This window comes from Leucopleurus acutus (genome assembly GCF_964270905.1).
Source record: "Leucopleurus acutus genome assembly, chromosome: 19".
NCBI classification, from domain to species: domain Eukaryota; kingdom Metazoa; phylum Chordata; class Mammalia; order Artiodactyla; family Delphinidae; genus Leucopleurus; species Leucopleurus acutus.
The window spans coordinates 43,290,638-43,307,845 of NC_139161.1; the positions used below are offsets into that span (position 1 = coordinate 43,290,638).

Consider the following 17,208-nt stretch of genomic DNA (forward strand, 5'->3'; position numbering starts at 1 on the left):
TATACCTACACTCCATTCCTGACAAAAGAAATTTTAATGATTTGTACTGATAATTATTACTAGAGAATTATTTCATTACTGTAGCTACTCAGATGTAACTTTAAACACTTAAAGTATAATATGCCTAAGGTCTTAAATCTTGCTAAGTTTTAAACGTTAAGTATAAAGCATGTGTGCAGGCTTTATACTTTTAAAAACAAGGTAACAACGGTGTTACAATACTTGCCTTAGGGAACCGCTAAGAATTATGTCTCTGTTATCTTTAACTACTGTAAGTACTTGAACTAGAATTCTTGACTTTTATACTTGAACAGTAAACTAATTAACTGTAAGATCCTGGGGGGCACCTGGCACATATAGGTGCTCAATAAACATTTCATAGGTGAATGAATAAATGGAATACTGGTTGAATCAAAGAATCGATTAAATTCTACCCATACAGTATAGTTTTAATGTGTGTGTACGTATCTGTGTGTGTATACATAGTTTATGTTATTTTTTCCATACAATTAAACACTACTAACCTAAATACCATTCTTCAACCATACTCAATAATTAATTGTATATCAAGAATCTGGCATCTCTTCATCAGTCTTAGAGAAATTGTTAGGTGGTATTAGCTGACATTTATTGAGTGCTTACTATGTGCCAGGCACTATTTTAGACTTTACAGAGTTCATTTAATCTTCCCAACACCTCTATGAAGTAGATGCTATTACTCCATTGTGCAGAAGAAACTGAGGCATAGAGAGGGTTAAATAACTTGCCTTAAGATGACACAGTGAGTAGCCAGAGCTAGCAACAGAATCTAGGTAATCTGTCTCCAAAGTCTGACTCTTAACACCGAATGATTTTGAGCCTTAAGAATTTTTGTCTTTATGCTGTGCTACTGAATTTATTCTACTTCATAATATATCAACAAGGCTGTTCAACTTAATATTTTTAGAATATTAATTCTAAAAATAATTTTATTTTATTTACTAATTTGAATAGGTAATACATTAGTATACTTCTAAAATGGAAAGGACTTTTCCTCCTGCATGTTTACATGACTACATAATATTCTATTTTATGGCTGAACACGTGACAGCTACAATCCAATGTACTCTCCTACCTGTAGTGTATGAAGAGGCCCTTTTCCCCCACAGCCTCATCAACAGTGCTTTATCAAGTTTTTTGATATCTGTCAAACTGGTAAGTGAAAAAATGACATCTCAGTGTACTTTTATATTCAGATGTTTTACCTTTTAGTTGTTTAAAAACCATATATATTTTCTTTTCTTGTAAACATTTTCATGATATCCCTTCCTCATTCTTCTATTGGCCTGTGATTTTCTTTTTACTTAGTATAATCTTTTTATATTAAAGGAATGAGGCATCTATCTATATACATTATGAGTTGAAATTAATTTTCTCCTGACTTGTCATCTTTATTTTGACTTGGCTTATGATGGCGTTTTTGTTTTCAGAAGAAGTTTTTTTATTTCACTCCATATTTCATACTCTTTCAATATGGCTTTTGAATTTTGGTTATTCTTTAAGGAGACTTTAGCTTCTCAGAGATTATAAAAAGAATTTTTATAACATCTAACTCCTCAGATCTTGGTTGGCAAATACTTCTCCTCTACTGAAAGGAACTATGACCCTTTGAAGAAATAGCCAATTCCAGAGCAGAGGTAGGAAAAGGAGAATGTAAAGCCTGGAATATCTAGAATATTCCACAAAACAAGGAAATAAATAAATAAAAACAAGTCAAACGGACTTAGGAGCCTGCTTGGAAGGGCTCCTCCTGACAAAATTTGGGACAATTTGAGCATTAAAATAGCAACATCAATAGATTAAAACAGACTGAATAAAACTGGAATTTGTTAATCCATACTGATTAAAAAAAAAAGGTTGAGAGAAGGAATGCTCTTCTTCACAGAAAAATGCCAACAAACCAAACATGGAAGAACTGATAGAAAGTTACCATGTGGCCACAGCCACAGAATAATTTACTCAAGTAAGAATCATCAATGGATGCTAAACTATTGCGTTAAAAAAAAAAGACTTGGGAGCAAAAGGACATTTATCCAGTTTCATATATTAATTATTACAGAGGTTGCATATTAATTAATTAAAGTGAAAAGGGACCATTAAAATGGAGAAATATGGTAAATACCACTTTAGCCAAGTGATCAAACCTAATATCAGCTGTGTCTGTGACGTGCACAAAGAACACATCACCAATTAGTGTTCCTGCCCAAAATGTTTAACCCGAATCTAAATATAAAGAAACAATCACAAAAGTCCAAATTGAAAGACATTCTGCAAAACTACAGGCCTGTATTTAAAGTGTTGTTATAAAAGGCAAAAAAAAAAAAAAAAAAAAAAGGCTGGAAAACTGTTCCAAATTGAAGGAGACTGAATAGATATGGCAACTGACACAGAGCGCAATCCTTGACTGGGGTGAGTGGGGAACAGAAAAGGACATTATCGAGGAAACTGGGGAGAGAGTATTGTATTTTTTGTATCATGTTAAATTTCCTGAATATGATAGGCGTACTGTGGTTATGGAGGGAAATGTCCTTGCTCTTAGGAGATATACGCTGAATGAAGTGTTTATGAATAAGGAATGAAATCCAGCGTCATGATCTAACCCTCAAATGGTTTGTCACAAAAATACACTCACAAATAAAGCAAATGTGGTAAAATGTTAACAACTGATGAATCTAAGTGAAGGGTACATGGGTATTAATTACTACCTGTATTGTTCTTTCAACTTTTTTATAGGTTTGGAAATTTTCAAAAGAAGTTGGGAGAAAATTCTCCCATGATTTCCTCTTGGTACTTTTTAAAAAAAGCAGTTTTGTTTTAACGTACAAGGAATATGTTAATATAAGGTAGAAAGAATTCTTAAAAGAATATAATGTACCCCTCCCCTCATGCTGCCTAAAATATATAGAACATTTACCAACACTGATGAAGCCCAGTGTGCAACAACAGCCTAATTGCTTCTCCCACAGACACAACCCCTATCTCCTAGCATATATGTTTCTGTTGTTCTCCATTTAAATTTCTGATCCACATTCCAATTTCTGACTTTAAAAAAAACACTATATTGGTTTCTGCCGGTAACATTAAGTGACATTAAGTGATATATTCTATGACAATATGGTAGCAAAATCCATGGCATTATTCCTAATCACCTTTGCTTTCCCATTAAAAGCCCTATAACCTTTCTTTACCCTAGCGGCTAATAAGTGGATTACATTAAAGCAACAATTTACTTTTTAAAGAGCAGGAGAAACACACTAATTGCTTTTCTTGGCTCTTTCTCCTATACCTAACAGTGAACTGTGTTAACTACCAGTGAGCAGCCTAGGACAAGAAATAATGACGTATTATAGGTTTCATCCTCCAACCCTATCAAAAAAGAATGCTGTATTTGCTTCCCAGAGGTTCTTTTACTGGCACTAAGATGCTTCATTCCCAAACGAAAACCGCAGAGATGATTATAAATCCAAGTGTTCCTTGCTACCTTGTGCCAAATGCACACAGAGCCACACAATGATGATTACACACACTTTTCTTCCTTAACTCTAGTAAATACATAATCTCAAGATTTGCACGGGGCCCACTTTATTCAGGTCTCTGCTCAAATATGACCTTTTCTCAGAGGCTTTCTCTACAAAAACCACCATTTATTCTCTTTATTCTTCTTCACAGCATTCCCACTAAGTGACATTAGTTGATACAATTTTGGGGGGTGGTGTCTGTTTCCTCCACTAGAAGTTAAGCTCCATGAGGGCAGGGGTTTTGTTGCCTTCTCACCGCCTAAAACAATGTCTGACAAAGAGGAGACACTCAGAAAATACTAGCTGAATAAACAATCTTAACTGAGCCGTTCAAATAGTTCCTCATATGTGTTTATTGCTTTCTACGTGATAAAGTTCAGTATTTGCAAATTTCTTTTTCATCCATAAGAATAAAGAGAAACAAAGGCAAAGAAACAGTATCACCACTATATTCTGCTTCAAAATAAAAACATTTCTAAAACATGGGAGCCTTGCTTGTCCATCAACATTACCTGTTTTTATCAAATACTGTCATTTGTGCAACAAATGTTTTTTCCCCATCTTCACGATTTCGTTTTCTTCTAGCTGGAAGTTCTTCACTGACATCTGAATTTGACAAACATTTCTCATGAATCAAATATTCAAGCAAAAACATACTTATGATATATAGTCCCTTCACATAACATACTACATTTATCCCAAATGAGGTACAAATAAACTTAAGTTACAATATAATAATATCCAAACACTCTTCAACTTTATGTCTCAACCTTATGTGTATGTCCTTACTTTTTGATATTCATTGACATTATTAATCCCACATTTTTGCAAATATTATTTTCTGTTCAGAATGATCTTTATTGCTAGGCAAGGAGAAAAAAACCCTCCTCATTCATGGTTACTTTCCAGGAACTTCAAAACTCAATGATTATTTCTTCCTGGGTGCTTCTCCCCTGAACTTCACAAATACCTCTATTATACCACATATCATTTAGCTGCAATTATATTTTATATTTATCTCCATACTCTAGGTTATGAGCCTTTGGAAGATGGGACTGGATTTCTTAATCATCTTTGTGTCCCCAGCACCTATATGTTGTTTGAATGATCACCTCAAAGGTGGATTCAGAACTGTTGGGAGGATACAAGGATAGATGTATGGTAAGTATAATAAAATGTTAACTGTAGACTCTAAGTGGTGGGTAGATAGGTGTTCACTACCAAATTCTTTTGTCTGTTCTGTATGTATGAAATTTTTCACAATAAAATGTTGAGGGGGGAATGAATTCATTGTTTGCTGAGAGACTAATTTAAATACCAGTCTTTTCCATCCAGTGTTATATATATATATATATATATATATGTATTTTTTTTTTTGCTGCATGAAATGTTTCATCATACAACGAGAATTTTACAGATTAAATACCTAGTACAACACAATAGCCAAAAGTCTAAGAGCAAGGCCAATCTACCATAAAATTAATTATCTCATTAGACTATAAGAGATTTGCAAATAAAGGCCATGCTATTAGAACACATGCATTTATTTCTAGTTCTGCACCATTTTTCCTTCTAAATAATTATGAAAATAACTAAAAAAAGAAATATTCTGTGCACAATTATGAATACTACGAAGATGTATTAGTTCAATCATTTTCACTGATCACCTTAATAATCTCCAACAACAAAATCTAGTAAAATTATTAAAATAAAAATTACCAATATTTTCATTGGTTTCTCCATTAATCATTCCATTAAACTCTCTTCTTCCTGGACGAGTCACTCTAAATAGCAATGAGTAAGACTTCACCATATGGCTGTTACTAGGTTCAAATTCATTACTGGAAACTGCAAGGGACGGGAAATTTCCAGGTTTTGTTTGATTGAGGTCAGGATTCAAAGGCACCTGCTTTTTACCTGTAGGAACTTGCCTTATTGGACAACTTACATCCTGCAAAGGCAAAGATTATTATATTTATTTATGCATATGCAATTGTAAGAATTACAATAAAACCTCTAATCACAGCTATAGGAAATATGGTATAGGCCATGATTTCCAAATGGCATGCTAAAATTCTAACCATATGTCTGAAAATTGTGATGAAGCAAAAAGAAAATTTGGATCAACTATCTTTCAAATAATAGCACAATTGAGGATATCCTCAATATAATAAAAATAATGATATAATAGTATATCTAATATTTAGCTGATGGTCATCTGAAAGTTTTAAGTTAGAAATATAGAACTAAAACCATGCTTAAAATATTACAACTCATGTAAATTAATCTTTTCCCCTTAAACATTCTATTTTAACAAAATGACTCACAGGACTGTTAGAAATGAAAAAAGATTATTACAATAACCCCATTATCAACAACACTGAGAAACAGTAAATCCATATATTTAAATATATTGTTTATAAGAAGTAACATTAATCATCTTATGAGTAATATTCTGTAATTCTATAACTAGAGTTATGCTGAAAGAGCAAAGCTGAAAAACTGCAAGATGCAGAAGACCTTTTTAACAAGAAAATATAGTACATTATTTTGGGTAACTTCTTTTTAAAAACAAACAGAATACATGCTATGGTCTTAAAATTCTGCTCTACAAGAATATAAAATGAGAAAAATAAAAGTCTCCTCCATCCCCCAGGTCTTATACTCCAGAGAAGACTAATATTAGCAATTGGTTGTATATATCCTTTGAAGGAAACATTTACGCCTATTATTTTTTTTAACACAAAAAGGACCATACTATAGTTACAGGCACATTTTTTTGCCTAAATAATAGTATTATCTTGAATTTTCACATCACTACTTGTTGTGTATGGGGGTTGGGTGGGAGCATGGAGTATTACTAACTAACTTTATAGAGTTTTTAATACTTACACTGCTGTCTCCCATCACCTTGGTCTATTCCATACCAACGCTCTAGCACAGTTTTCACCATATCACCTTACTATGATTGATTTTGGAAAAGCATGAGCAATCAGAACCTCTATACAGGTCATTCCATTTTTTTTTTGGGTTTCACCACATGGCTTGTGGAATTTTACTTCCCCGACCAGGGATCGAGCCCCGGCCCCCTGCAGTGGGAGCATGAAATCCTAACCACTGGACCGCCAGGGAATTCCCGCCCATTCTTAAAATACCCAAGGACTTAAGGCTACTAAAAGTATATCTGTTGGCTTTGGTGGGTTGCCCAGGAAATTTAACCACCATAATACTTGTTTCCATGGTGAAATGATTTCATCTTATAAATAAAAATTTGAAGCAATATATTTATAAGTTAATGGCTGATAATGCTAGAAACAGAAATTTCTTTGCCTGAGAGTAGTGTTACAAGATAATCCTTTTGGGAAAAACTCTCTCTTAGCCCTTATTTAAAACATTAATGTGTACAAATAGCTAAAACAAATAAGCTAAGAGACTGGAGTGGCAGGAAGCAACTGAATTTATGTCCTAAGATGCTAAAAGATAGCTTCTTCCCTTCACTGTCATACTCCTGTAACAGAAAGTTTTATGCAGATACCTATAGGCAGATTAGAAAAAACAGGAAGATATGGGAGGTTGGCAAAAGAGGTTATCAGTTTTACAATTCAGCCATCAACATATTTAAAAGCTTTTAAGGTTTATATGCATAAATAATATATATGCATAAACATATTCAATGAAAAAAATTATTCCATTTCATCTACCAGTATCATCCTATACATTACCTTTCTTTTTTTGTGGCAGACTTTCACAAGCAGGACTTCCAGGGTAACAGAATTTTGTTCATTTTCTGAATTTTGTGATGGCTTATCTAAATAGAAAATCAATACTTTAAAATCTATTTTACACCTGATCTTAGCCAAAAGGCCAAGAAGTGATTAAAATCTATTTTTAAAAAATAGTATTCATTTTCCTAAGAAGTCTGAGAATTTACAAAGAAGACTTCCTATAATGAAGTCTTCTCAGAAGTTTACTCGTTCCTTTTTCCCAAAATCAGTTTCAAATTTGACAAATACAGTTAAGGCTTCTTAGTAGAAAGCACAAATGAAATAGTTCAGGAGAGGTTAACACACAAAATAAACATTAAAAATTTTTTTTCCTTCTTCTAAAATCTATTAGAAAAATCATTTAGTTTAAGATACATTTAAATTGAACTGGTTACTATTTTACATATTTCATTTCATTTTGAATGCTCAGATATTTAAACTAAAAGGCTCTTTTTGTTGTTGTTGTTTTGTTCTTTTTGTTTTTGCGGTACGTGGGCCTCTCACTGTTGTGGCCTCTCCTGTTGCGGAGCACAGGCTCCGGACGCGCAGGCTCAGCGGCCATGGCTCACGGGCCCAGCTGCTCCGCGGCATGTGGGATCTTCCCGGACCGGGGCACGAACCCGTGTCCCCAGCATCGGCAGGCGGACTCTCTACCACTGTGCCACCAGGGAAGCCCACTAAAAGGCTCTTTGATTTGATCAAAACTTACAACCAAAGGGATTTTAAAAAGTTTTCAAAAAATATTAAACATAAAACTTACATGCCTAAATGGGATAGCAAAAATCAAGATATTATTTACTACCTAGGGAAATCTCTTGGTTTATAATGTTTAGGAAATTTAATTTGAAAGTAATAGTCTATATTCTCTGTATCAATGAACTAACAAAGGCTTCTGCAAATTAAGGTTCCAGAATACTTCCCTACAGCTTGTCTTTAATCCCAAAGGCATTAATAGTCCAAAAAACTTAAATATTTAATCATTCATTCATCAAGTTCCTAATATATCGAACTACTATGTACTTCTATATAGTTCTCTATATATTATAGATAAATCCATAAACATATACAGAAATAAAATAATTTTTGTTCTGAGATTTTGGACAATACTTCTTTCTACTTGAAAACATTCTTCTTACTCAGGGTGTATACATAAAATACATTTCAATCAGTCTCTTGAAAGTTGCATCCAGAATAAAAATAATTTAATATACCATAAAATAACCAAATATCTAAAATGCAGTAACAAAAATACTCTCTGAACAATACTCACCATGAAAATAGTACCCTAATAATCTTTGTGTATTCAATCTAAGCAGTCTCAAGTAGTAATTGCTAAACAAAAGTCTTCATTTAAAAACAAAAGAAAAAATAATCATATTTTAGGGATTGTGATGTTGCTTTTCTATCCTGATTTCTTAAAAAAAGAAAACTACGAATATACCTTGAATAGACAAGGGAGGCAATATATCTGCTTCTTTCCAACTTCCACTAATTTCAAAGTTATAATGGGAAATAGAAGTATCAACAGAGTTTACTTTCTCATTTACTTCAGTAATATCAAGAAAATAAAGTTCAGGTGAATTTGTGCAATTTTTGAACTTTTTTGTCATGTAGATGGGAAAAAAGTTTATCGTATCATGTTCCAGTTAATTTCAACTAATTAATTCAAGTAAATTTAATTACTATTAATTAATCAAATAATATTAATTAGTAAATATTATTCGATTAATATCCATAATGATTTCAGTGATTAATAATTTATATGTTTTATAGAAGCCCCTGAGAACAAAGGGCTAACAAACCTATAAAATTCAAATTGTAAGCTTCTAAAGTATTAGAGTTCATGTACTTTTTAAGTATCACAGAAGACCAAGTATAATGAATGATTAGAAATATGAACTCTACAAGATGATTATAAATGATTTAGGAGGGAAAAAAACATGAAAATGCTACTGAGGTTACTTCTATATAAAAAAATAGAACAGATATAAGGCAAAACTAGAAGTAAAGTTACATTAATCGCTAATACAGATATGACCAGACTTCAAATTTCTTACATTAAAAACCTGATTAGTTATCAAACTGTTCTAATATAACCATTCTGCTTATTATTAAACTTTGTTTCTTACTAAACAATACCAAGGATGACCAACCTGACCTGTTTCTTATAAAGGTTTTATTCCACTACATGATTATTAAAGGATACACACACAAACTGAACATGGACAAGCCTAGAGGCATTTTATCCACTCTGAAACCAACTGAAACTTTACCCAGTACGTTTTCACCTCTTTTAATGAAGTAACATTTAAGACTATATAATTTTCTTTATATAATATCTAACACATTGATATATCCCATTGGTAGCAGTGGTTGTTTCAGTTGTTTTATTATTGTATTAAAAAAATACTCAAGGGCTTCCCTGGTGGCTTAGTGGTTGGGAGTCCGCCTGCCGATGCAGGGGACGCGGGTTTGTGCCCCAGTCCGGGAGGATCCCGCATGCCGCGGAGCGGCTGGGCCCGTGAGCCATGGCTGCTGAGCCTGTGCATCCGGAGCCTGTGCTCCGCAACGGGAGAGGCCACAGCAGTGAGAGGCCTGCGTACCGCAAAAAAAACAAAAAACAAACCAAAAAAACCTCAAAATGTTTATGCAGAAAAGGGTTCTACTCAGGAGACTCTTCACCTATTCCAGGTTCTAAGGCAATTAACTACAATTCTCATCATAAGTCTTTATAATTTAAAGTTCGAAAAATGTTGGAAATAAAAAATCTAAGAAATTTAATTTCATTACAAGTCCTTCCCATTATTTTCTACGTACGATCTTTGGAAGGATGATGGCTCTGAGTTGGGTAAGATAATGTTACACACCATTTTTAAAACTGCAATACTTAGAGCCCTAAAAGGTACGGTTGAGCGGTAAGAGCTGGAATTTCATCTATTTAGATATGAGCCAGATGAAGCTAACGTTTACCTTCGCAAGAATGATCCCACACAGCACTGATTATTTTAATAATTTAAAAATCTACTTAAAACTTAAATAGACAGCAAGACAGCAATAAGAAAACCAGGCGATGAACACAACCTTATGTATAAAGTCTACTTACAATTTTTAAAAACTTTTAAGGCAGAGTTTCTTATTTATTTTTTTTATTTAAGTGTAGTTGATTTACAATATTGTGCCAACCTCTGCTGTACAGCAAAGTGACTCAGTTACACACATATATATTGACACATTCTTTTTTTTTTTTCACATTCTTTTTTTAAAGCCAGAGTTTCTTAAAACCTGTTCCTCAGACAATGTACTTCTGAATTACCTTGGTGCTTTATTAAAATGCAGACTCCTAAGCTCCACCAAAACCCTGCTAGATCTGAGTCCCTGTAGGGTCCAGGTATACGTATTTCAAACAAACTGTCAAAATGTTTCTACACACTAAAATTTAAGAACTACTACTTTTAAAGTTTAATGAGTTGCAAGTTACCTCCTCCATATCCCACCATTGACCAAATAAAGCAATAATTGAAACTGTTGGAGAAATCCACTAAAGAGAAATTAAATTATCAACATCACCATCTTTTCCATTAAATATAATTTTATGAATTTACACGCAATTTTATTTTTCAGTCACAAAGGTGTTTTGTTGTAAGAATGCCAATATGTTTAAGTACATACCATTTTTGTGGAAGAAACCAGTAAATGTAAGCTGCAGATGAGCTGACAAGCTAAACAGAACAAAAAAATTTTATCACTTTAATATTCTATAATAAAAATAACCTAAACTGTAAAAATAACACTGAAAGCAAAGCTACTTCAGCTAATTTATAAATATTTGGCTGTCTAATTCTTAACTCTGTTCAAGCCCATGACCCCATGCTCTCCCTGTTAAGTATGACATCCAAAACAGTGTGTTTATACACATTAAAAACACACGTACACACACACACACACAAATAAAAACAAAAACACCAAAGAAGCAAGGCAGAAAAAAACAGACCACCAAATAAGAGGCAAGATAATTTACTGTGCTTTAGTGTTCTACCTATAAAATGGGGACAGGTTTTCCCTTCCCACCCATCAAAACGGTAGCTGAATCCAGGCAAAAGTGTTTGAGTACTTTCAAGCTAGGAATTTCAACCTCCTAACAAATGATGCAGAACCATCACTTTCTACTTCAATTAGGGATGAAATATACAATCACAAATCTGCTATAGATTTGTAATTTACTGTTTCAACTTGTCATTTTCACTTTTAGTTTTAGAAGCAATGAAAAGGAAGCATAAACTATAATGATCCTCTTGTTTTGAAAAATATTTACTACCAATGGAAAAACTATTAAGTTGGGCTAGAATAAACAAAAACATCAACAGGCTTTTGTAGTACCTTTAAACTGGAAAAAGAGAAATCTATCTCGTGATCAGGAGCCATTCATAACTTTCCAGAACAGATGTTGGGAAAAGGGAAGCAGTACTTTTACTCAAGAAATTGACTAAAGAATCAAAGTAAATCAGTAAAAGGGCAATAGGGATCAATAAAGGGTATGTTTTTGTTTTTTTTTAAATGATGGTGACAATCTACGCATTCTTATAATCAGAGGGGAAGAGTTATATAAAGACTTTGAGGCAAGAGAGCGTTAAGGAACAAGTAATGACTGGAAATGAGGACATATTATAAAGAGGTTAGCTTTGTAACTTTGCCCAGGACTACTCTTCTTCTTAGAGAAACAGGAGGTAAGTGAGATATTTCAACAGAAGATGTGAGGATGCCTCTATTTTCTTAGTGAGGTAATCTATGAAAGTGTATGCTAAAAAAACTACAGGGTGGAGGTCCTGAAGGGCATTTCTAGAACAGTACTAAGAAAAGTATGCTAGGGTATCAGTAGAGAACAAAATGACTATGGTGGAGTAGAAGTGTAAGGGTCCAAGCAGAGTTAGAAAGCATAAACACAGAAAGGAAAAACTAAGAATAGCAACTATAACTTAAGTATCAAGAAAAATAAAATGGGATTCTTGAAAACAGGTAATTCATGTATATTACTTTCTGACACATATCAGATACGTTTCAAAAACACAGCAGGAGTGGGGAGTTGACTATAAATGGGGCATGAGAGAATCTGTAGGGTTTATCTTAATTGTAGTGGCTGTTACCTGATTGAATGCATCAGAACTATACACCAAAGAGTGAATTGGAATGCATATAAATTTATACTTCAAAAACAAAAGTACAGGGCTTCCCTGGTGGCGCAGTGGTTGAGAGTCCGCCTGCCGATGCAGGGGACACGGGTTCGTGCCCCGGTCCGGGAAGATCCCACATGCCGCGGAGCGGCTGGGCCCGTGAGCCATGGCCGCTGAGCCTGCGCGTCCAGAGCCTGTGCTCCGCAACGGGAGAGGCCACAACAGTGAGAGGCCCGCGTACCGCAAAAAAAAAAAAAAAAAGTACACTAAGGGGATCAACTGTAAAGGAGCTCAAAGGACTTTTTCAAGGTAATGAAAATGTTCTATATCTTAATTGTGGTTATGCTTGTGCGAATGCATACATTTGTCAAAACTCAAACTATATACTTACGGTGAGTGTATTTTATTGAATGTTAATTATACCCAAAGTTGATTTTTAAAAAGTATATCTACCATCTATGAAATCTACGTGCCATTTTACTAAAAGATAATTAGCATTTTCCTATCAAAACTGTTCCATAAATGTAACCTACAATGCAGAATTGGTGAAACTCCAAAACAAAACTGAAAGAAATATTCTACATTTTCCATGTTAGAAGATAATCCATTAGTCACAACCAGTCTATCCTATTCTTAGTTGCTTCAGTTAAACCTACATACTAAGGCCAGGTAAATTTTCTTAAAATGATTTCGAATGAATCATTCCTTTCTACAATTTTCTAATGGGTCCCAAACTGCGAAATCTTTTGTCTAACTGCTGCCTGTAATACGGTTCCCATTCCTTTTTTACCTCTACTAAAGCCATATATAGGAAAGTAGAATAGGATGACAAAATCCAAGCTTGAATTCTGGCTCCAGGTATTAGCTATGACCTGATATCTATAAAATGAGGAGATAACCTCTCTCAAGATTGTGAGGCTTGGATAAAATACTAAACAATCCATCAAAATACCCTCTCCCTTGGGCTTCCCTGGTGGCACAGTGGTTGAGAGTCCGCCTGCCGAGGCAGGGGACACGGGTTCGTGCCCCGGTCCAGGAGGATCCCACATGCCGCGGAGCGGCTGGGCCTGTGAGCCATGGCTGCTGAGCCTGCGCTCCGCAACGGGAAAGGCCACAACAGTGAGAGGCCCGCGTACCACACACACACACAAAAAACCCTCTCCCTCTTCTACAAAGACCCATCCCCAAACATCCCAGAGCTTAATTTCCTTTACAAACACTTGTATTTACCACTTTTTTGTCACAATTTTTTCACACACATTCTCTTTTGACATATCAGTGTCCTTAGCACCTAGCAGTGTCTTACAGAAAGGCACTCAACAAGTGATTTTCAAAAGGATAATGATGTCCTCCCTAGAGTAATAAGCTTTTTAAGTTCAGGGATCAGGACCCATTATACTGTAGTACTTATAATATTATTTACATTGTTTTTATAGGGAATGTGATTCTAAGTTCCAGCTGTGAAATGACAGAAATACCTTGCATTGATCTACCCCAGAAAATATTTTAAATTAGTGTTATTCAAAACGTGGTCTGCAAACTGAGGTCATTCGGGAAACTGTTACCATTCCACAACAAGGCAAGAAGTTGAGAATAAGACTTTAACCACTTTCATAAAAATTTAACATTGCCATAACATCCAAGTATGTGATCAGTACATTTACAAAAGTATCCATCTACAAAAGATTGGAAATTAAAAACAAACAAAAAGGTCACCAAAGGATGGTCTGAGACAGTTTTATTAATTGCTACATTATAAGTTAAATAAGATGGCAAGCACATTCAGCCACCATTATAACGTTTCTTTGAGAAAAGGAATTCCAAATTTCAATTAACCAACTTAAAAAACAAACGGGAATGTGATTTGCTACGCATAATTTCCCCTCCTCCTTCCCTTCCTAAAAGTAAACACTCTTGATATGTACCTAGAATAAAATGTAACAGTGAGGCCTAATTGATGGCTGAGTCCAAGGAAAAAGGGCAGTTTTCTTTCCCTTTGATTTACCCTCTTCCCTCTCTTGTGGCTACCGTGTCCACATTTTAACTGGTTAAACTGGATCAGAAGAAGAGAAGAAAGAAACATGGTCAGGCCTGTTTAGTTTTAGGCAGCAAAGGATCTAGCTTAGATGATCAAGATAAGATATCAGATAAGGATTTGGTTCATCTTTGTGATGTGTTCCCTATCTGTATCTTAGGAAGCAAGCAATATGGCAATAGGAAACTAGAGAGGGAATGTGAAATTTGGGGATAAGATTCTAAACACAAGTACCTGACAATTCTAAAGAAGTCTGCAGAATAAGGTTAAGTAAATTTAAATTCATAAGGGACTAACATTTTGAGATGAGAGGAAACTCAAATTTTAAGAACAGCCAGATCCCACAGAAGGACAAACATTTTTATGCAGGAAAGAAACCAAGATTAGTGCCTTGAATTTGTACACATTAATCTGATAGTGGCAGGTGTAAGGCTTCATTTCTAGGGTCATGGCGGTATCACCTCAAAATAGCCCAAGTGTGATGATAAGCTATTTGGCATCTACACTATTACATTTCATGCTATGATGTATTATAAAGCTGAGGAATTGGTGACTGCATCAAGCCCATTATTCTGGAATCCAGTGTCTCTTTCCAGGTTCAGACCTAAGGATGAGAACACTTTGCAGTGAGAAGATAAAGTTGAATGAGGGGTGGGAGTCCACTACATAAAAATGAATCACCTCCCAGAAGTATCGTAGACAGAACATAAAGGGATTATTGTAAAGCCAAAGATTATACAAGAAGGAACATTTTAAAAATTTGTTCCTATCTGGCCTCATTATATAGTGTATATATGTATACATATACATAATATATATGAAAACTGTAAATGTTAAGATAACTAGTGTTCTTATTAGTATATTGCTTCACACTGAACACTGTATGTATCGAGCTGTTTCTAAAAGATGTTTATTTTCTTTAAGAGTGAAAAAAACAGCCACTGCATTCAGTAAAAAAGAAAGTCAATAGAGATATGATTGTTTTGGGGAAAAAAAATTTGTTCTTAAATACTTAGATTTTAAGAAGCCTATGCGTTCAGTGGTGAATGATAAGGCATCTTCAGGAGTAGGTATGTACAAAGAAATCTATGGCCCAGATTCTGAAAAACGAACAAAACTTAAGTTTGAAAAGATGCTGATTTGAAAGCAACTTCAAAACTGACAATCAAGACGGAACTGTTAAAAAAAAAAGAGAAAGGGGAGGGAGGAAGACATCAGATCTTATTATGGTGGAAAAGACAATCAACTTACGAAGCAGCTTGAAGTTTTAAAAATGCAGCTAAATCTACAAAAGAGGTGGCTAGGGAAACCCCATTAATGCAATATATCTATTTAAAATAATTTATGGCTTTCTTAGGATAAAGACCAACATCCTTAAATAGCCTACGAGGCTCTGCATTATCTGGTCATGGCCATCTGCTCTAGCCTCATCAAATGTCACTCTCCCTACTCTCTCTAGTCAGCGACTCTGGCCTCAAATGAGGTTATGTATAATATTCCCTTTATCAAGAATCACCTATTTGCTCACCCTCTATCCCCATTTTACTCCTATATTCATGTTTCAAATTTAAGCTCATTTCTTCAGGGAAGCCCTCACTGAGCATCACTATTTCCAAATCCAACTCTCAAACAAGAGCTGATTCTCCTGCTTTATACACCCACAGTTTCCCTATGTGTACTTTTCTTTCCCAGCACTTATTTTATAATTATATTTATTATACAATTATGTTTTTTTCTCCTAAATGCCGTTAAGTTCCATACAGGCAAGGTCTTCATCTGTTTTGCTCATCATTATATCCCCTAGGACTTAGTGTAGTGTCTGGGACATGGTACACTAAGGAAATGGGAATCCCAGAAAAAAATCCCAGACTTTGTTACAGTACAAAAAGATGATAAAAGGAAGATTACTAATTCAAAAGTTTAGGTTGTAATAACAACAACAAAAAGTGATGAAAGGTACTTTACCTTATCAACCTACTAAAAACATAGGTTTGAAAATATATCTAGTAGATGTTCTAGTTCAGTTACCTTTGGAGGGGATTTCTCCAGCTACTAACAGTGGACCAGGAACAGAAAATGATTAAGTGGAAATGCTTCTAATTTGACCACAGGAAATACTTTTGGAAGCAATTCCAATTTGGGAATCTTTTCATGATACCTTTCAGTCAGTGGAGATGCACTTAGAAGAGATATGACTAGAGAATTCCAAAACTGGTAGGATAAATAGCCCAAGAGACCCCCTGGGATCCTGCTAGAACAGAGAACTACAGAAAGATCAGAGATTTATACCAATAAACCATGGTGCTTGGTCAAAACTCCAAATAAATTCAAAACCCACAATATATTGGCATGCCAGAAACAAGAGACGGAGAAGATAGAATATAAGGCATTATATCAGAAATTCTAAAAAGAAAATAAAGATATTTTAAATATACATAACCACACCAAAAGAGCAAGGAGAAAGATTAGGAAAAACCTGGAGACTAGAGGTCTGGTCACTAGACTATGTGAAAAACCTGGTCAAATAGTGTGAACACTATGAATTTCTAAAATTTGCTAATTGCTGTGGAGTTTTCAGAAGCCACTGTTCAAGAAAAGAAACAATCTTCATAGTTGGTGGGTGTTATGGTTGAGTTTTAAGGTTACAAATGCAATTCTGGTCTACTGTCACAAATGGATACCTT

General features: G+C 34.5%; 1 protein-coding gene across 1 annotated transcript in view; it reads right to left on the reverse strand.

The window, feature by feature from the left end:
* SUZ12 (SUZ12 polycomb repressive complex 2 subunit) overlaps window positions 1-17,208 on the reverse strand; it is a 39,107-nt gene that overhangs the window by 11,557 nt on the left and 10,342 nt on the right. The window contains exons 5-8 of the mRNA XM_082861056.1: window positions 10,991-11,040; window positions 7,280-7,365; window positions 5,277-5,508; window positions 4,070-4,163 (exon numbers count right to left, since the gene is read on the reverse strand). Of these exons, the coding sequence (XP_082717182.1) occupies window positions 4,070-4,163; window positions 5,277-5,508; window positions 7,280-7,365; window positions 10,991-11,040 (462 nt within the window). The remainder of the gene's footprint in view (window positions 1-4,069; window positions 4,164-5,276; window positions 5,509-7,279; window positions 7,366-10,990; window positions 11,041-17,208) is intronic.